The sequence below is a fragment of the Peromyscus leucopus genome, chromosome 19, assembly GCF_004664715.2.
Source record: "Peromyscus leucopus breed LL Stock chromosome 19, UCI_PerLeu_2.1, whole genome shotgun sequence".
In the NCBI taxonomy this organism is placed as follows: Eukaryota; Metazoa; Chordata; class Mammalia; order Rodentia; family Cricetidae; genus Peromyscus; species Peromyscus leucopus.
Window position 1 is genome coordinate 51,842,427 of NC_051079.1, and position 20,333 is coordinate 51,862,759.

Genomic DNA, 20,333 nt, shown 5'->3' on the forward strand with positions numbered 1-20,333 from the left:
ACTAACCCTGAGACGTCCGTCCGTCCATTCACTGCGGGACTCACAATCGGCTCTAGACCTAATCCCCGGAAGGTGATGAAATGGACACAGGGACATTCCAAAGTACCCAGACCTTTGATCTTTCTCTATCAACTGCCTGCTAATGAAATGAAGATAAAGCCAAATTGGAAGCAAAAAAGTAGACGTTACTCCAATTTGAAAGCCATGGTCAGTGTAAGAACAGTCTTAGAGCGAGCAGAAAGCATGTTTCTTTGCTGGATTACGAAGTAAACCCCCACGTTTAGTCATTCTGGATCAGCTTTAGGAGAGAGCACAAATCTAACAGACTAAAGCCATAGTGTTTATTAATAGTAAATCCTCAGTATAGAATATCTATGTATCCTCCTAATTACTTCCACTTTATGGACTGTTTTTCTATTTAAAAAAAAAAAGCTCAAAGACATATTCTTTTTGAAGAACAAAGTCTCAAAGAAAGTGATTATTACAAATCTTTCAAGGATCCCAGCGACTTTGAAATCCCTTTAAATCCAAATACAGAATATCAGATTCTGCTCTGACATAATTTTTACACTTTTAGAACAACTTTTCATTACACATTCAGGCAGCAACAAGTTAGGCGGGGAAAGGAAGGCAATGATGATGGACTATGTTGAAATTCTCAAAGAATCAATATATACAATATCCACAGGAAAAGGCTGGGATAAAATGATAATTATTACATTAGAGTGGTTATTTCTCTTCTCTGTGTTTTACAAATGACCCATTCTATGACTACATCATTTTATAATAAAAACTTATTAATGAAGAAAATTCAAGGTTATCAGACATAGTCGACTTTATACAACAATTTTCAAACAAGTGAGCAGAAAACAGGGGCACTCAACCAAGAACAGCGCGATGCTAGGAGGCTCCTTGGCCCCGTTGAGACCAAATCCATCCGTCGCATTTCCTGGTGGCATGGTCCTTGGAGACAGGAAGCAGACGGAGCCCCACCTTCCCTGAGGCACCATGAACTCAAACTAAGGCACGTACAGCAAAGACTGAATTTCCACACGTTTATTAGGCTTCGTGCCCGGGGAATCTCAGAGCACTTTGAAATGCACACTTGTTTTAGTTTCAGGGGAGGAAAGCCAGATTCTCCCACAGACACCACAATGGCCAATGACTGGCAGTGGCACTGGCAATAGAGGCCATTTTAGTGATCACACCGACTCACCAGCATTCCCGTACTCTCAGACTTGGGGAAAAGAGTAGGGAACATCATGTCTACATGCCGTGCAGGGGATCAAACTGGGAGCCCCGTGCATGCTAGGCAGGCACACAGTCACTAAGCTATGCGCCCTGAGCCCAATTCTTCAACAAATTCTATTTCATACATTAACTATCTTCACTTCAGCTACATCCATGAGGCTGTAGACATCTCAGTCACCATGGGTAGCACATAGAGGGGGCTCGCCATACTATTTTAGGAGGCTGTTTGGGGCAGTAAGTGCAGAATCTGTATGTGCCTCATAAGATAAAAACTCACAACTCGCCGGGCGGTGGTGGCGCACGCCTTTAATCCCAGCACTCGGGAGGTAGAGGCAGGCGGATCTCTGTGAGTTCGAGGCCAGCCTGGGCTACCAAGTGAGTTCCAGGAAAGGTGCAAAGCTACACAGAGAAACCCTGTCTCGAAAAACCAAAAAAAAAAAAAAAACAAAAAAAAAACCTCACAACTCATTCCTGGAGTCACAGTAGACACTCCACTCAAGTCAACTGACCCCAGAAAGGGTTGTGAGTGTTCACGGTAAGTGTGTATGAAAATAGAAACCTCAGTAAGAACTTTAGAGTCTGTTCCCCAAGAAACACAATTTTGCCTGTCTGTGATACTAGCTAGCGTTCAGGAAATGAGAGCGGGAGGCCAGCGTGGACTACATGGGGAAGCAAAAACTAAAGTAAACTAAACTAAAACAAGGCAAGAAAGAAATCATGGTCTGTGCCCAAAGGCTGTGCACAGGCTGACGTGGCTTCCATCCCCACTGGGGAGGGTCTGGAGGTCGTGCATCTGCAAATCCCACGGGTCCTCAGGCAGGGTCACAGCTGCTGGCTGGTGAAGAAGGATTTAGTCTCCCTGCAGACAGGATTTACACAGAGCGGACAGCTCAGAGTCAACTGCGTGGAGCACAGCTTGTTTGACTGGATGTGTGAGTGTACCAGATCAGCCAAGGCCTGCAAGACACAGAGTAAGAGCCATCTGAGGGGAGACGTCTGCTGGCCCTGTGCGCGAGTCCTCCGCGCACCCCGGGAAAACTGCTCTGGTTGCGGTTTCTTTTCAACCGAGTGGACCGGAAACTGGGAAACACAGTCCGTCCTGGAGCAACGTCAGCTCAGGCAGAGTCAAAATGGAGACTTTAGGAAGTGGATCTCCCTACCCCACCCACCGCACCTCCTCACTGTAAAGCAGACTTAAAACTAGGCAGCTGTAGGGGGGCAAAATAAGGAGAGTTGGGGCTACCTAAAGGACAGAGGAGGAGGAGGAATTCGCTTAGTTTTGTAATTAATTGGAACTCCAAATGTACTAATATGTGAGAAACCAATATTGTGCAGGAGTTTCTCAGAGGACTACTCTGCGCTGTGTTCTACAAAAACGGTTGTAACACTGCGGCGTACCTTAGAGAACAATGGATTTCCATTAAGAGACTCCGCTCTTCTGATGTTTTCCGCTCCACACTGAATCAAAGGAGAAGGGGAAGAAAACACAGACTCGTTTTAGTCTCCTTTCCTCTCCCTCTTTTTCTTCTCTTCTTCTTTTTTTAAGACACCGAGTGTTACAGAAGAATCAACACGTAGAAACTACTGGCACACCGCTCATGTCTGACCTCGAGTGGTCGCAGACGGCTCATGAAGGTCAGTCATGGGGTGGATGGGCAGGCTGACCAGGTTACCAGAAACCACGCCTATGTCCCTGTGTTAGCCCCACCCCAGCACCCTCCCACAAGTGACAGGCTTCCACACCATGCTTGCAGTCCTACTGGATGGAATTCTCACTGCTGATTCAAGTCCACAGACCACTCTTGATCTTATTCTGCCTCTCTAAGGCAAGCCTTACAGACTCCATCTAAATCAATGTGGCTGTAATTAACTGAATTTCCTACTTGCTTTGATCCCAAGTGCCAAAATGAAGGAGATTCATTTATGGACTCTAAGTCATATTGACTCTAAACTGAATCCAGTGCAGAACTGGGTTTTAAAATAAACTCTTATAGAGAAAAATCTAAGAAAAAAATCTGGGTATTGTTCAGTACCATTCTTTTCCCATCTTAAATAACAAAACAAACAAGAGATACAGCTACTTATTCTCAGATAACTGAGAACTATGTATGATTTACTCCAGTGCCAGGATCTTCTCTTTCCCATCCATGCTGAGACATGGTCAGTCACTATCTTTCACATTGGCATTTAAAGGAGGCGCCCACATAGGAAGCACATTGGCATTCAGCAAACACCTAGACCTCAACATAGAGGAGGTTCTACTTTAAAAAAAAAAATCACAAACCATCCATGGCAGCAGAATAAGCAGCATTAGTAATCAGTGGGAAGATGCAGCAACAATGAATCGTCCACAGAACATTATTAGAAAAGTGAAAGCATTTATAGTCACTTAGCATATGATAGTAAAAATTAAAAAAAAAAAAAACAACTCAAATGACTATTAATCAAGGATTTGCTAAAAATGGCTATAGGCATTTAATTATATTTACTCACTTATATCCAAAATACATACTCAAGAAAAGAAAATGGGGATTTAAAAAATATGGATAGGATATCATTTCACTAAATGCGGAAAAACCTATTTTAGGGTCAGAGTATGAGCGAGCCCCACTCCTGACCCAGCACCTTCTCAGCACCATCTGAGAACTTTATTATTTTTATCAGCAAAAGGCAAAAAAGCCATTTCTATCGTGGAAAACATTTTTAACCTTTAAAGTTAGTTGTTTTAAGCATGTTATATTTTCATATCAAAATAATGACAACTACGTGGTTTCTTTTATTTCCTACAGGGATTATCAATCACTAATAATCATCTTGGTTACTAGCTATTAACAGTCTCTGCTTGTAATATGAATGAACAGAAACTATTACTCAACACAAATAAAAACTTATGTTCAAATACCCTGTCCTAGGTAAGGCTTATTTTGACCGAAGTCTCTCTAGAATGTTTAAAGGTGGCCAAAGTCATGGTGGGGATACAGAGGCATCAATAAATGAAACCCCAGGCAACAATGAAGCCTCATCTTTGCCAATTACAACTTGCTCAGAAATTACTAGTGATGAGAACACCGGCTTTCCTTAATTCACCCATGTTTGACTGATGGCCGGCATAGACACACAAATAACAGGAGTGGACAGTGGTCTCCAGTTCTGCCCCTACTCACCCTCCACTCTGCCCCTCACCACCACCCAGTCCCACAAGGGGTGCAGTGTTCTGTGGAGCCAGATTTCCATCAGTCACACATGGGGAGGCCATGAGTTCTCATCCGAGATTGGAGGGAGAAGAGGGCTTCCTGAGTCCCCACGTTTCCAACTTCCCACAGAAACACAGCAATAAAGCCACTGAAGGGTTCAGGCTAGCCCTCAGAAGCTACAAGGTAGGTAAGCAACAGTTTTTCTCCACCCTGCGGGACACGCCACATCCATCTTATGCCAACAGTGGTATTTGTTATTTCAATAGTCAGATTGATCGCAACTTGTTAGCAAACAGCTAATTAAGTGAGAGCATATACGAGGTCAGTGGCGTCATAACGCACCCCGCCGCTGTTTGCTCTGTGCGTCTCTCTGAAATGTCAGACTCACATGCCCCAAACCCAACCAGACACAGTATAACGACCCAAGAACCACGGCTGTGGTAAGTGCAGGGAATGAACTATAGACTAATAAACATTTCTCCTCAGAATTGGTGAGATACTCAATTCCTTTTCGTCTAAGAGTTCACCTTCACACAGTACAGTAACTCACACCGAACAAAGTATTAGTTTCGGAGATACTGGGCAACATGACTCGGTAAAGGTATAAATGTCCTCTTCTACTGCTGATGTAGAATTAATTTGTGAAGTATTATTCAAAATGATGAAGACTGAGTACATACAAACACACCAAAAAGTATTCTTCCTTTCTTTCTCTATGTAGCCCTGGTTGGCCTAGAACTCACTAAATAGAAGACTGGCCTTGAACTCACAGAGATTGAGATCTGTTTGCCTCTGTCTTCCAGAGCTGGGATTAAAGGAGTGTTCCTGCACACCTAGTCCCATAAACAGTAATTTTTTTCAATAGTATAGTTTGATAATTGCAGGGAAAAAAATTCCTGTTAAACAAGTCATGATGGGACTCAGAAGCCATATGGGTACACTTACCTTCTCGGCTAGTACTTGGGAGTATTCAATGTCCAGTTCATAAAGCGTCTCAATGTGATCACTGGTAAATGCTATTGGAACCAAAAGAATATTCTTCCTCCCCCTCTCACAAAGCCCTTTGATAGCCTCATCTGTTTGAGGACCCAGCCAGGGTACGGGGCCAACCTAGGAGAAAGGAAGACCAGTGCAGAGATGGAACGTTTCTCCTGACAGGTCACTAACATGCTATCGCCATGCCCCCCGCCCCGCCCCCAGCACACACGGAGCACACACATCTGTCCATCCTGGTGAGAGCCCCTCTTACACCCCCCTGAATGGGTTTGAGGGTTTTCACACGGAAGCCTGAGTCCTAATACAAATAATAGTTTCTTCCATTAAAGCTGAAAGTCAGATAGTAACTGACAGAACTCCACCAGTCACTCAATTTCCTCTTCTATCTACTGTTTTTGCAGAGTTCTTTCGGCCCACAGCGAGCAGCTGACTTACAGAATAGCTTGCTGGTATGGAAGCGCCCAAATTCCCATTTATAAATAAGTGATAAAGCAGATTTTCATGAGCCGATGGCCTGAAAATGTATGAAAGGTACCTACCTTGGACTGCCAAACCAGTCGGTAGGGGTTGGGGTAACCCAGCTCTTCCATGACTTTGTGGACAGTGGCACCTACTTCTTGGGGATAGGGATCCCCTCTGTTGACAACCTGCAGCAGTGACAAAGTGATACACAGTCACCAACACTGTGAAGGTACCAAGAGCCATTGGCTACACAGCGACAGGATGAACATGAGCCACACCCCTCCCTGGCTGTCCCCTGAAGGAATGACATTCAGATCGGAGCGCTGTTAGGAAAGTCCCTTGGTTCCAGTCATTCACTGGCCAGGGACCACTATATTCAGTCAGCTACAAGATCCCAAGGAAGATGCTGTTTGTGGAAGATGGGCAAGGCCTACCCACGGAGATGGTTCTCTTTCCCTCCAGGACGGACAGAGTGCAGAATGGCTGAGCTGATAGTAAACATGGGGAAAAAGGCAGAAGGATGCAGTTCCTGGTTCAGAGCACCAGCTCCTCCCGAGATGATCGATGCCTCCTCCTCCTTCTCTCTCCACCCTTCCCCAACCATTGACAGCAGACAGACAATTTGTGAACAGTGAGGCGCGTACTCCCAACAGGAAAGCTGAATAAGAACCTTTGAAGATATTCAGCCTACATTTTTATTTTAATTGTTTTCATCTTTTGTGGTGTATTGACTCCCTAACTCCATCACCCTGCTTTATGGTGTTTATTACCTCCTGACCCACCATGCTATTTTCCTTCATATTATGTTAACTGTCTTTCCCTGGTATTGTACAAGGACAAAGGTTTTTGTCTATTTACTTCATCCCCACATCTGATGTGTATAATAGGTGCCCAATAAATACTGTATTGATGAAATGAAATACTAAGAAAATATCTTATAACATGACTAGTGGCCAAATAATCATTAGAAACATAAATGTGGAAGGGTAAAGGAGATACAAAGTTGCCTTTGGCGCTGTATAACAATAACAGCTACAGGTAGGATCGACTGTAAGGCAGCTCCTGTGATGTTCCAGCCTATTCGTCTGACCTCTCTAGAGCTTTATAAACTCTGGCACCTTGGGTCTCATCACACCTAGAATGGCTCTTTGGAAGGATTTGCATGGCACTAGAAAGGAGATGTGATCTCACTGAAATGAAACAGACAGGCTTCCAACGGGAGAAATTTATCTCCAAAGCCATCTATTGCTAATGCAGTGGCTGCATCTTCCAGGTGAGCGGCACCTTGACTCTGGTGACCATCATGGAGCAACATGGTACCCTCCACCTGAGGCTGGCTGGTTCCATTGATCATGTGGTTCAGACTGATCACACGTAAGAAAATGGAATCTCCCACCTCTACGTCTTGGAAAACAGCATTCACGGGACAGGATTCTAGTTCCGAGTAGATAACTGAGTCCAAGATCTTTCAAATACCATATGGCACACTAGCATGGTATCGCCATGTTTCCTGAAGTGCAACAGCCATGGCATAGGAGGTGGCATTTCAGTGACCAACCCAATATAATAATGATGAACTAAGGGCCATAAGCTGTATATTCTCTGGTCACACTGTGGTCCCTAGTTTTAGCAAATTTGAGTCCCAGAATGCACAGGTTCCCACTAAGTCTTGAAGACAGAATTCGGCTTAGTGTGAACGGAGCTGGCTGCACAGCTCAGTATACGGAAACTGCACACTGCCCTCCTTCCATAGACCAGGCAAAAGCACACTTTTTTTTTTAGCTGATACACTTGTTGGAAATTCTTATATCTGAATGAACCTTCCAGTTATCATTTTTAAAGAAGGCCATTAGTAAGATCTATTTGTAATATTGGGCATTGAATTAACTGTTGGGAGGTTTCAGAAAGTGAGTCTTTGAGCAAGCTAAGACTGGGATTTTTTAGAATTCATTCTTGGACTACGCTGGGGACAGAATGGAGCCAGGTACATTTTACACATTTAGAACGTGAAACAACCCAATCCTTTACCACTAGGTCACCGAACGAAATGTTCTTACTTACAGACATCGGCAGGGAGTGGGCAGAAAACAGAATGACCACCTCGCTTCTCTTCTCCCGTGGAAAATGATCCAGTTCTTTCAGAATGTGGTCTGCAAAGCACTGTGGGAACCCCAAGAATGGGGAGAAGGTAGTGAGAAGAGAGCAAGAAGGGAAGGAAGGGTCTCAGAAATGAGAGCTATACCAAACATTTCAGAGTAATCTTTCAAATCTGGAACTCTATCTCTTTTTTAAAAAATGCAAGCAGTACAGTCTCTTTGATTTGGTACAGCTTCAGAATGGATGGCAATGGTTTCAGGGGCCTAGGGAATTTGATGGGAAACTTCTAAAGCTCACTAATGGCTCTCTGCAAATGAACGCTGAGGATCTGCTTCCCCTCGGGAAGAGCAGGGCACACTTCCAGATGGAAAGGAAACACAGATGGGAAGGAGAAGTTGTTTTAAGACTCACATTTGCGCTGTTAGCAGGAAAACAGCTTACGGGGTCTTTCTAAATCTCCCTTACTTTGGCTCTCAGGCATATCACATTAAAATACATTAGCCAGAAATAGGAGAGAAATAAGAAAATACTCGTCTATTTTTATGACATCTTTCTTAGGAGTCCAGGATCTGTAGCAAAACAACCCCCTCACAAGCTTCATGATGACAGATGACAGGCTGTACAACCTCCATTAAACACGCAGAGGGGGGAAAGATGTGGGGATGGGAGGACTGGCGAGCCATATGTGTGAATGTGGACTAGAATCCAGGTCCTGCTGCCTCCAAACCTCTGTCCACCAGACCAGCTCCTTCTCGGTTCTAGCTGGCACTTGCCGATTCTTGTGGGTAGGTGCTGAAACACCAGATCTAAAGAGAACTCCTTTCATCTTACACACGAATCATTCCTGGCCATTTGGTTTATAAGGAAAATGTAGCAAAAGACAGAAGTCGGTCAACTGGTAAAGCTGGAATGTGACCGGAAATTAGACAGGAGCGGAACATCGAGGTCAAAATAAACTGCTGTGGAATTTTTGCACTGTCGTTATCTTAAGAGAACAGCCCTGATCTTAAGGTGTGTGTGTGTGTGTGTGTGTGTGTGTGTGTGTGTGTGTGTGTGTGTGTATGTGTGTGTGTACATGTGTACATGTTTATCTGCTCTCAGGTAGTTCAGAAAAAAAATATGCAGACATATACATACATACGCATAGAGAGAACATAAATGATAGATCAAGTGACACATGTTAACACGTGAATACAGGTAAAGCACAGACGGCAGTTCATTACGACATTTTCTAAGATATTCATTTTACGTGTATGGATGTTTCACCTGCATGTATGTCTATGCACCACGTGCATACTTGGTGCATACAGAAGCCGGGGGAGGCTGTCAGATCCCCTGGGACTGGAGTTACTCATGGTTGTGAGCTGCCACGTGGGTACTGAACTCAAACTGTGGGTCCTCTGTAAGAACAGGCAGCCCTCTAAACCACTGGGCCATCTCTCCAGCCCTTATTTCTCTTTTAATTACATATATTTGTGTAAGGGGAGGGGGCAATAATGTGCAAGTGGGAGAAGGTGCCCACAGAATGCAGAAGAGAGAGTCAGGTCCCCTGGAGCTGGAGCTGCAGCGGTTGCGAGCCTGAGGTAGCGGTATATTCTCTTAGCCAGTGAGCCTTCTCTCCAATCACATCATCCTTGTAACTATTTTTGCATGTCCAAATAAAAAAAACTAAAGAACAACTTAACAGAAATCATACCAACTTGGAGTTGATGTCTTTGGATATACGTCAGTGTTCGGTCACTACTGTAAGTAGTCCCTAAGAACACTAAGATAGCTATCATTCCAGAACTCACAAATTTTGTTAAGTAAATACCTTATCGAACAAAATGGCACCTAGAGAAGAAACCTAGAATTTTGTTCGCCTCTCCTGCTTCTCCCCCTCATCTCCATATTGTAAGGGTGATAATGTGCGATAAAAGCAAAAGCTCTATTTTTATAGTGCTCGTGATGTTTAGACAGCAAGACTTCTCAGAAAGGATTATTTGTAGAGAGCAGCCATTGTACATAAAGAAGCCAATGTAAAAGTTTATGTAGGAGCCCGGGACATACATTTACTGCAACTGCTCCAATGGCTGGATAAATAGCAGTATTAGAGAATGGTAATAAAAAGACTATTTTGAGTAACTAGTACTGATAACATGCAGACATGTGGATTTAAGGCGATATTTTTGTTGAGTTTAGACTAGATTTTTTAGGGGTTTGCCCCCCTTCCTTTCATTTCCTCAGCTTGTAAAATTGCAAGGAAGAACACAATTCCTCGGGGCTTCCAAGAGTCACTAAGCCATCTTCAAAACTCAAGCGGCCTGGGCAAATAAGAAGTGCTACTTAACTCACCTAAGCCCATCTGCAGGATTTTCTGTGCACAGACAGCCCCTGTGCAAAATGAAAGCAGCAAGGCCTCTCAGAGCCTTCAATCACACCATCCAGGAGGGCAGATAAATGCCTCTAAAATTCCCTTTCATTTTATGAACAGAGACTTCCTCGGCTAAGAGACCTTGCCATCTTTCTGGCTTCCTCCTTTTCAAAGGGCTGAATTTTAATGCAAATCTAATTACTCCCTCGATCAGGGCAGGCAGATGCTGTGCAGACCCCTCTTCCTGTGCCACATGTCAGCGCAGACCTGCAACACCCCTCCTTCCCAGCCACAGCAGCAGCAGCAGCCGCGGCAGCCTTAGGCTCTCCAGCTACCCCGGGGCTGGACCCGGGAGAACGGTGACCGCTGGACACACACACACACACAGCCCACAGACACCCATCCCTAGGGGACCTCTTTCCAGTTTTCACTCCAGCCCAAGTGTTAACCCTTTCCCTACCCACCCACAGGACACGGCTCTGGGGAAAGCCAGCCTGATTTTAATGCCGTCTAGCACCATCTAGTGGTCACAGGTTCTAAGTGCTGCCAATGTTCTCAGGTATTTTTGCCAGCGATTACAGAATGATCAAAGAATATAAAATAAATTGAACGATAGTCTGAATCACTTCATATTTCTCTACCTAAATAACTCAAAAGAAGAAACTTCTACAGACTCAAAAACCTATCTTAATGACTCAGGACATTTTTTTTTTTAAAAAAAAAACAACTCCACTCTCATTGTTTTTTAAAAAAAAGAATAAAATAATACCAACTCAAAGCTTTTGGATTTAGAGTTGTAATTTTAACTGATTCTTCAATATTAAAGTGTTTACTGACAGAATATTACAAAGATAAAGGTACAGGAGAAAAGAGAATTTTCTTTTGATCTATGAGACTTCCCCCATTGAAATGTTTACTTTCATGTGTCCGACTATGTATCTATACAATCTTTACTGTTTAATCCCTTGATATTTTGAAGGATTTAGAAAATGGAGGACGTAAGTTATTTGTTGGTCATCCAATCTAGGTATATAAGTTAAAGGAAATACTATGTATCCATATAATTTTTAATGTTCTTCTGGTCACTGAAAAATACAAAATTCAAAATCTAACCGTGGTACCAATGTAAATCTGCAGAAAGAAGAGCCTCACCATCCTACCCTGACGTTTACTGTCAATGTAACGTGAGCAAGGACCAGCAAGCTCGGAAAGCATCTAGGACAGAGCAGGCTGACTCGCGCCAGACGCTGCGGGGACCTAGGCTGCTGGCGGGCGGGCGGGCGGGCGGGCATACACACCTGGATGAGGAGGGGATGCGTGGGCCACCTGTCAATTGTGCTCCACTTCATGGTGGGCTTCCGTCCCACCTCGTTATAGTATCTGTAAATGGCATTTAAGCTGCTGCCTAAAATACAAGGGAGCCATTTAGTAGACACACTCGATTGTGGAGAAAATACAGCACAGCCTGGTAAAGGGCAATAATTGTAAGTTCAGAGTAGGCAGCTGTGTCTATACAGAAACCGGGTCTAATTACGATCTTTTCAATACTCTAAAATGCATATAGATTTAACTACCCTGCAAATGAAGATCACTAAAGAGCAATCAATTTCAACAGACCTTCAAGGATTATTGAGGCCATTTCTCCTGAGAGACGTGAGGGCTGCGAGTTTATGAAATATAGGCTATTGTGAATTTGCAGGGACCAAGTCTTAAAATTGAGAGCATGTGAAGAAAAGCTCTCCCATTATGACCGGAATCAGCCTTATTACAGGCAGTGTAGGGGGTGAGAGAGGGAGACAGAAGTGGACTGTTATCCCAGCATGCTGACGCTGCTTTGTGTCCGTCTAATACCGCTGTTTTCTGGTATTTTCCTTTAGAGCGGCTTCATTTTCCAAGGTTTTCATGGTAGAATATGCATCATTCTCTATCTAGAGCATTTTTGGACATTTTCAGTCAATATTACAAGTTAAATATTTCTCACATTCAAATGAAAGCTGTAGACCCATCCTTTCTAAAGGTGCAATCAGAGGCCAAGCAGCCTGTCGAGGCGTCTAAAAGCCCTGCATTTAATCAATTCTTACAAAATGTGTCATTCCCCGGAATAAAGTAAACAAACGCTGCCCTCTGGCAGGTAACCTAACAAACGTTGTGTTTCCAAGTGGAAGGGGATTGGATGACAAGCCAAAGTCCAGGAGAGGAGCAGCAGGATGAAGCCAGGGAAGCTGACACTGGGGTCCAGTCCTGAAGCCCATCAAAGCCCATCAAAGCCCCTAACAGGGGCCTCCTACTCAGTCTCACACACAGCAAGTTCCAACATGTCTGTGTGCTGCCTGTCACCAGCTTCCTGGGCTCCTTACCATAGTTTAAAAAGCTCACTCAGGACAGCGCCACAGTTTAACTCATATTGTTTGCTCAGGCTAAGATTCATCTTGCATTAAAAAGAAAAAAAAAATCAATGGACTCAATGTCAATGAGTAGAAACAGTGATGTAAGAGAATCTGAATTTGAGGGACAAAATGATCTCCATAGAAATCAAAGTATCCCGTCATATCCACACTGCAGGTCTCACTGGGCACTCATTTGGGCATCATTTTCTGATGTACAAAAGGGCTTCTGGGAGCCACATTAGCTCCCTCGTGTCACTGGACAACAGTCAATATACTACCGGAAGAAGTAATTAGGAAGGGGGAATTATAAGTGAGAGAGATGCCATGAGAAATACACAGAACACACGGTGCATGTTCAAAAGACACAGTAGCGAGAGGAGACCATTGGCCTCAAAGAATAAACGCCTTTCCTAAAACATTCATAGCTTAGAAGTACAGATGCTTGGTCCTTACACATGCCGTGCACTGGAGAAAAGCCATGTGTGCCCTGAGCCCTGCCCACACAGCTTGAGCCATCTGGGAGGGAAAGAGTGCATCTGTTGTGGGCCACACCAATCGCAATTGTAACTTACGGACTCTGGAGAGCAGATATCTGTAAGTTGAGGGACATTTTGCAAAGCAAGATAAAAATACGCCTTGACAATTCTGAGATCTGACTCAGTCTCCAATAATATATTAGCAGATATTTTAAAACTGTAGATTGCCAAAGTAAATCACAATTCAAACTTCTGGGTGTACTTGAAAGATTGGGCATTTTAACAGGTTCTCTCCTCTCTATCTCTCTCTCTCTCTCACACACACACACATACACATACTTGTGTGCCTCAGTATTTAAGGCATACAACAACACTTGGAATGTTTCCTCCATAGCCTTTGGTTCCTCCCTATAGGTATAATAACATTAATATTCAAAGGCAAACTGGGAATACAAACACACTGGCCTAAATCCTTGAGAGAATGCAAATATATTTGTGGGTAATAATAAAGCTTTACCTATAATTAAGAATAGCAGGGCATGGCAGTACATGCCTTTGATCTCAGCACTCAGAAGGCAGAGGCAGGTGGATCTCTGTGAGTTCAAGGCCAGCCTGGTCTACATAGTGGGACCTGGCTAAAAAATTTCAAAAAAAGAAAAAAGAAAAGAAACAAAAAAGAATATAGTTTCCCAAGCTTACATTTCAATCTTCAGTCAAATGTCCAGAGATCAGCAAGGAGTAACGCATTCCAAAAACCAAGAACACAGCAGTTTATAAAATGTTCACTTGAGCCCTCACGTTGGGTTTTTCTTGTTTTGTTTTGGTTTGGTTTTTTGGTTTTGTTTTTTACATAGGCTCTTACCATATAACCTTGGCTGGCCTGGAACTCACTCTATGGATCAGGCTGGTCTCAAATACATAGAGATCAAGTCTGCCTCTGCCTGGGATGAGAGGTGTGAGCACCTGGACAGGACAGATTTTAAGTTAACCAGTAACTGACCCATAACTGAAGACAGACACAAAAATAAAAAATAGTAGTATTTTCCATATTTCCATATGAATACTTCTGCTTTCAAAATGGAAACAGTCATCCACTTTACTCCCTTAATAAGAATTTCAGGGTAGACATAAAAATAAGGTTATGAAACAAACCTAGAAAATGATGAAGGTTCATTGCTGGCCTTTTAACCAACTGTATTAGAGTAGCAACCAAGCGCAGGCACCACCTTCCACCCACCGTTTGCAGTACTCAGCAGGCAGACCAGTAATTCCAGAAGCACACGAAGCATGCCAGTTCAAAGCGACTGACCTGAGCTCTGAAGTGTCAAGAAGACACTTGACCAGATCTGCCATTCAAATTGCAAATTTCTTCAACGGTCAGATTCCTGGGCTAACTCTGCCAGGGCTCTAGCCACCTCAGAGATGTCCTTACCCGTGGTGGAGCAGCTATACTGTGGATACTGTGTGAAAGCAATGGCCCTATCTAGGCCATCTCTCTCCATCTCTTCAATGGCTTCTTCTGTCAGAGGATGGACGTACCGAAATCCAATATAGTATTTGTGAGGTGCTATTAGGAAACACAAGTGGGAAGGAGAAGGTATTAATCTTTATATGGATTCCTCAGGGTCACCAAACGTAATGTAATGGCCAGAACAATGAACGACTAACCTAATTTTCTACAATGCTGATACGGTGAGCAAGTGAGGATATTCCTGGCATCTTGTCCATCTTTTAGCAGGCACAGGGGCACTTGGTTATTCTCAGAGATCAACCATCCTACCCGCCTACCTTTTATTAATATGATCATCTTTAAAATGCAAGCTTTTATTCTTAATTATCTGCTCTCATCAGGCATAAAGAGACTACAGAAAAGGGAGGGGGAAAAACAAACAAATAAACTAGTACCTAGTTGGATGAGGTGGCACAGCCTTTAACCCCAGCCCTCAGGAGGCAGATCTCTGTGAGTCTGAGGCCAGCCTGGTCTATATAGCAAGTTCCAGGCCAACCAGGGCTACATAGTGAGACCCTGTCTCAAACTTCTTTTTAAAATTTAGTACTCATTCTTGACATGTACTGTCTTAATTGAGCAAAGTGGCATATGCAAGTAACCCCTGGCACCTGGGAAGCAAGAGCAGGAGGCCAAGTTAAGGACCGCTGGGGCTACACAGCAAGTTCAAGGCCAGCCTGAGTTACTTAGCTAGACCGTGTCTCAAAGCAAAGCAAACAAACAAACAAACAAGGGCTGGAGGGGCATTGTAGAAGATGATCGTGTTCTCAGTACACAGGAGCCTTGGGCAGGAAAACTGAGTCAGCCTGATCTACAGCACATTCAAGGCCGGTACAGAATATAAAGTGAGACCCTGACTCAGAAAAAAGAAAGAGAAACAACCAAGACTTCTGAGAATCACCCTCAGTTAGCCCGATAGCCCAGAGGAACCGCAGAAATGCCTAGAAGGAACAGACAGCGACCAGCTGAGCTGTGTGGAAGAGGCTCAGGCCAGCTGGTGACGATGTTTTCCAACCTGTTGAGATGTCTGCTATCTGTGCACTGAGCTCCTCAAATTTTGTGAGCTGTCACTCATGATATGGTGGGCTTTAGTGATATGGCTGTCTTTGAGACATTTCTGTTCCTGTAAGTAACTCTTACCATTCCTGTAAATAATCAGACTGAAATTCACTGGGTCACCAACTTGGACTTTGGTGATAACCATACTTTGGTCTGCCATCAATTCCCTATCTGGGGTAAGTAGATGCTTGTTCATGTCTCCATAAGAGTCGTGTCACACAAGTGGATAGTGATTTGTCAAAGGATCATGAGTATCAAGGCCCACTAAGGACTAGGAACCCAAGCAGAGCTTCTAAGATCCAGAGAAACAAAAGGTAGCTCCCAAGAGAAGTGACTGATGCCTGAGTGACAGTGGTCACACAAGTCGGCTCCAATGGGGGGGGGGTGCAGCTAGTCCATAGTCTTCCTGTATGTATCCATCACGTGCTCAGTGCACACCCAGACCTGGAGGTTGGATGGATGAATGAAGGACACACAGGTATAGGAATCAGTGGGTAAAAGTACAGATGAATATGCAGGCAAATGAACAGAACAAACAGAGGAGAAAAGACAATTTTATGCCACATTGAATGAATTAATGACTTGTTAGGCAAGCCACTGAGCTTAGACCCAAAGTTGTAATGAATGAGTACTGGATATTTTAAAAATAAATCTCCCAAGGACAGAATGCTTAATCACTAATTAAAAAGTCACCTTCCCAACAACTTCAAGTATGAAGTCAGTGTATGATTCTTTGACGGCTTACAAAAGCAGAAAATTAATGTCAGAACCTGCCACGTGTAAATTCCCGTCTTTGCATTATATGGCCAGAAAATAAAATGAAAAGACATTTGACAATAGGTGGGAAAATGCTCTGGGACTCTGTCCTACCAATCTCAGAGACTGAAGCCATAGAAAGTCTGGGCATTCAACAGCTTTTCCACAGTGACCAGAGAAGGAGAAAGTGGAAAGATGGGAAGAATGTATTCCTATCTGTTTTTGCTGTTGTTTGTTTGTTTGTTTGTTTGTTTGAGACAGGGTCTCTATAGTCTGGGAACTCACTAAGTAGACCGGGCTGGCCTCAAACTCACAGAGATCTGCCTGCCTCTGCTCCCAAATGCTGAGATTAAAGGTGTGCACCACACGCCTTTAATCCCAGCACTTGGGAGGCAGAGCCAGGCGGATCTCTGTGAGTTCAAGGCCAGCCTGGGCTACCAAGTGAGTTCCAGGAAAGGCACAAAGCTACACAGAGAAACCCTGTCTCGAAAAACCAAATTAAAAAAAAAAAGGTGTGCACCACTATTCCAGGTTTTCTTGTCTGTTTTCTTTCTCAAGTCTGATCGGGCTCTTCATGGGGATGGATGCTCTGCTTCATGAGGATGGATGCTACGCTGACATAAAAACCCAAAAGACTGGCGCCCTTCTTTCCATTAAATAATTTGCACATTGGATTCCTTACCATGATAAACTGGCAACAATCAGAGAGTTCATTCTCTACCAAGGAGGAGTGGGTAAAGACAGCTAAGTTTTTCTGCCATGTTTAAAGAGATGCATTGTGGCCTGTGTGGATGAACTGTACATGAAAAGCTCTTGGGCCACAGCCATTCACACTTGACGGTCAGAAGTACAGCTGAACAATTTTCTAAGTGAGATGGTCTCCTGAGGGAGTTAGGCTCTTTTGTGCAGTGGGACTGGTAGATTCTGAGAACATTTCAAGCTGATGCTCAGCGATGTTTTCTCAGAGAGAACTCTCATGGTCCTGCCTAATAGGCTGTTCTCTTGGAGGGCCCCAGGATCACACTCTTGTCCTGAGTCTGAAGCCATAGAAAGCATTTACAATGAGCATATCTTCACACATCCTAACTTGAACGTTTTCTGACTTTAACACTTCTCATTATGCTGGTTGATGTTGTCACTTTGGCACAAACTAGAGTCACCTGTGAAGAGGAACCACCATTGGAGGAATTGCCTGCATGGTTTGTGGGATTGTCTGTGGGGCCTTTTCTTGACTGATGATTGATATGGGAGGGCCAAGCTGACTACTGGCGAGCCACCCCAGGGCAGGAGGTCCTGGATGGCATCCCAAAGCAGGCTGAGCAAGCCATGGAAACAAACAAGGCAGCAGCAGCACTCCTCCATGGCCTCTGCTTCCGTGCCTGCCTGCAGGTTCCTGCCTGAGTTCTTGCCTTGGCTTCCCTCAGGGACGGACTGTTCCAGGGAAACATAAAATGAAATAAACCCTTCCCTCCCACGATGCTTCTGGTCAGAACAGTGTCACAGGGCTAGAAGGCAAACTAGGACTCTCATACTGGCCCATGCTTTAGTCTTCTGTGAAACTATGTGTCCTACAATCACGAGCGCGCACCTTGGATGGGAATAAATGCAGCACCTGCAGCTCATTCCTGCATTCAGTGTCTCAGTCTATGCAGAGGTTCTCACAAGTGGCCAGATGTGGCTGTTAAGAGTCAGGCCAACGTGGCAACTCACTGCCCCGCAGTGGTGGCGCTGTTGAGCTGAAAGCATGGCTGAAGATTGATTGCTCAAGTGACTTACACTTGGAGTTACAGCTAGCTACTCCTCTAAACGCTCATCTAATAGCTACCCAACTAGAAGAAATGGCCACTGCCACCGTCTTCCCATCTTTCTGTGTATGGTGTATGGCTTCCTCTTTACAAATCTAGCTCAACGTAACTTTAAACTTCCTTTCGAAACACTGCCCAACTTTTCAGCGTATTTGTAACACTGGAAGTCATTTTAAAAGGGTCTACAGTCAGAGGAGAATGTCTGGAGAACTCAGTCAAGTGACCAGGCATTATACAGTACAGATATCCACAAATCAGTAGTTGCTAGTACCTGGACCAGGGAAACAGATCAGTAGCAAAAGTGCTGGCAGGACACACATGAAGACGAGTCCAGAGCCCTGGTTACCACATCAAAAGCTGGGCAAGTCAGGTGGCCAGTTGTAATCCCAGCACATAGGAGGCAGAGGTAAGAAAGAGATCTCGGGGCAAGCTGGCTAGCTTAGATTAACTTGATGGGTGAGCTCCGGGTTAAACTGAAAGATCTGCCTCAGTATATAAAGTGGAGAACAATCGAGGAAAACACAAAACACGTTAACTTTGGGCCTTCACATGCATGTATGCACACACACTCGTGCACACATGCACACACACATTGCTGGTGCAGAGAATCGTCCTGCCTCTGCCTCCTGCGTGCTGGGACTACAGGACCGCACCGCCATGCCTGACTCTGACTATCTACTTTAGCAAACCTAGCACTGTAGTGACGAGGATACACACCTGTGTCAGGCGACAGCTCATCCAGCAGCTTCACCATGCCTTCTCCCTGCCTGGAAGTCCACATCTTGATGGGGGATCCACCTCCGATCCTGCGATACTGCTCTTGAATTTTGGGGGTTCGGCGTTTGGCGATGAATGGCGCCAGCTTACTAAATCATTAAAGGTATAAGTAAGAAGGATTTTATTCCACTTTTGTAATCTGAGATACACTTTCTACTAATAAAGAAGACATAGTTAAGAAGAGCCTAACATGATCAGCCTTTAGGGATACTGCCATGAGGTCCCTAACAAGTCAACATGGACTTGAGAGTTCACCTCTGCACTCCACAAATGTTTGAGGAACACATCCTGCACATTCTGGATACCTGACCCCTGACCTGGATGCTGCTAGATACCAACCTACATGCTGCTTCTGCACCGAACAAGGACTAGGGGAAAAGCACAACCTACATGCTGCTTCTGCACCGAACAAGGACTAGGGGGAAAAGCACAGGAAGCATACACTGGTTTCCTGATCCTGGGGACTGAATCTGGGTTCTCATCCATGCAAGGCAAGGACTCTACTGTTGAGCTGAAGCTCCAGGACCATCCTGATTTGTTTTTAATTTTGAGACAGACTCTCACCAAGCTGTGTCAACCACCCTTGAACTCGCAATGTTGCTGAGCCTGGTCCGGGTACCTACTTTTCCTGCTTCGAGCATTACCAAGCCTCATTGTGTGTGTGTGGTGTGTGTGTGTGTGTGTGTGTGTGTGTGTGTGTGTGTGTGCAAATGCACATGTGTGTGTGCACTCTGGCACAAATGTGATGGTCAGAGGATAATTGGCAGGAGTTGAGTTGGTTCTCTCCTTCTATCATGTGGGTCCCTCCATGGCACAAACACACTCACTTATCCACTAAATAAATAAAATGTAAAAAGGAAATTGTCGTTTGGTGTTATGAAAGGGGTTTGGGTGGAGAAACATAAAGCTTAAGTTTCAAACAACAGTTTCTGACACACCTATCAAATATTGGGTACCATCTTAAGTACGTTCTTTAGAAAATAATACATGGCTCTTACCACATTTTCTTTTCTAAAACAACTACAAATGCTATCATTTATTACAAAAACCATTTCTCAACAGCGACAGAACTGAAGAGATTAGAAAGCAGAGAATCAAACAGGCCTCGGGGATTAAACTCCAAAATTCTTGGGCATCAAAACCTCACTATTGGATGGGAAAGATGGCTTGGCAGTTATGACCATGTGCTGTTCTAGTAGAGGACTCAAGTTCT

At 44.2% G+C, this 20,333-nt stretch overlaps 1 protein-coding gene across 1 annotated transcript in view; it reads right to left on the bottom strand.

Moving 5' to 3' along the window:
• Positions 1-444: 444 nt before the first annotated feature.
• The window catches only part of Fech (ferrochelatase), a 33,720-nt gene continuing 13,831 nt past the window's right edge, over positions 445-20,333 (bottom strand). Inside the window, 9 exon segments of the mRNA XM_028856593.2 lie at positions 445-1,523; positions 1,709-2,208; positions 2,650-2,709; positions 5,391-5,555; positions 5,981-6,088; positions 7,965-8,063; positions 11,652-11,758; positions 14,649-14,783; positions 19,061-19,209. Of these exon segments, the coding sequence (XP_028712426.1) occupies positions 2,074-2,208; positions 2,650-2,709; positions 5,391-5,555; positions 5,981-6,088; positions 7,965-8,063; positions 11,652-11,758; positions 14,649-14,783; positions 19,061-19,209 (958 nt within the window). The 3' untranslated portion in view covers positions 445-1,523; positions 1,709-2,073.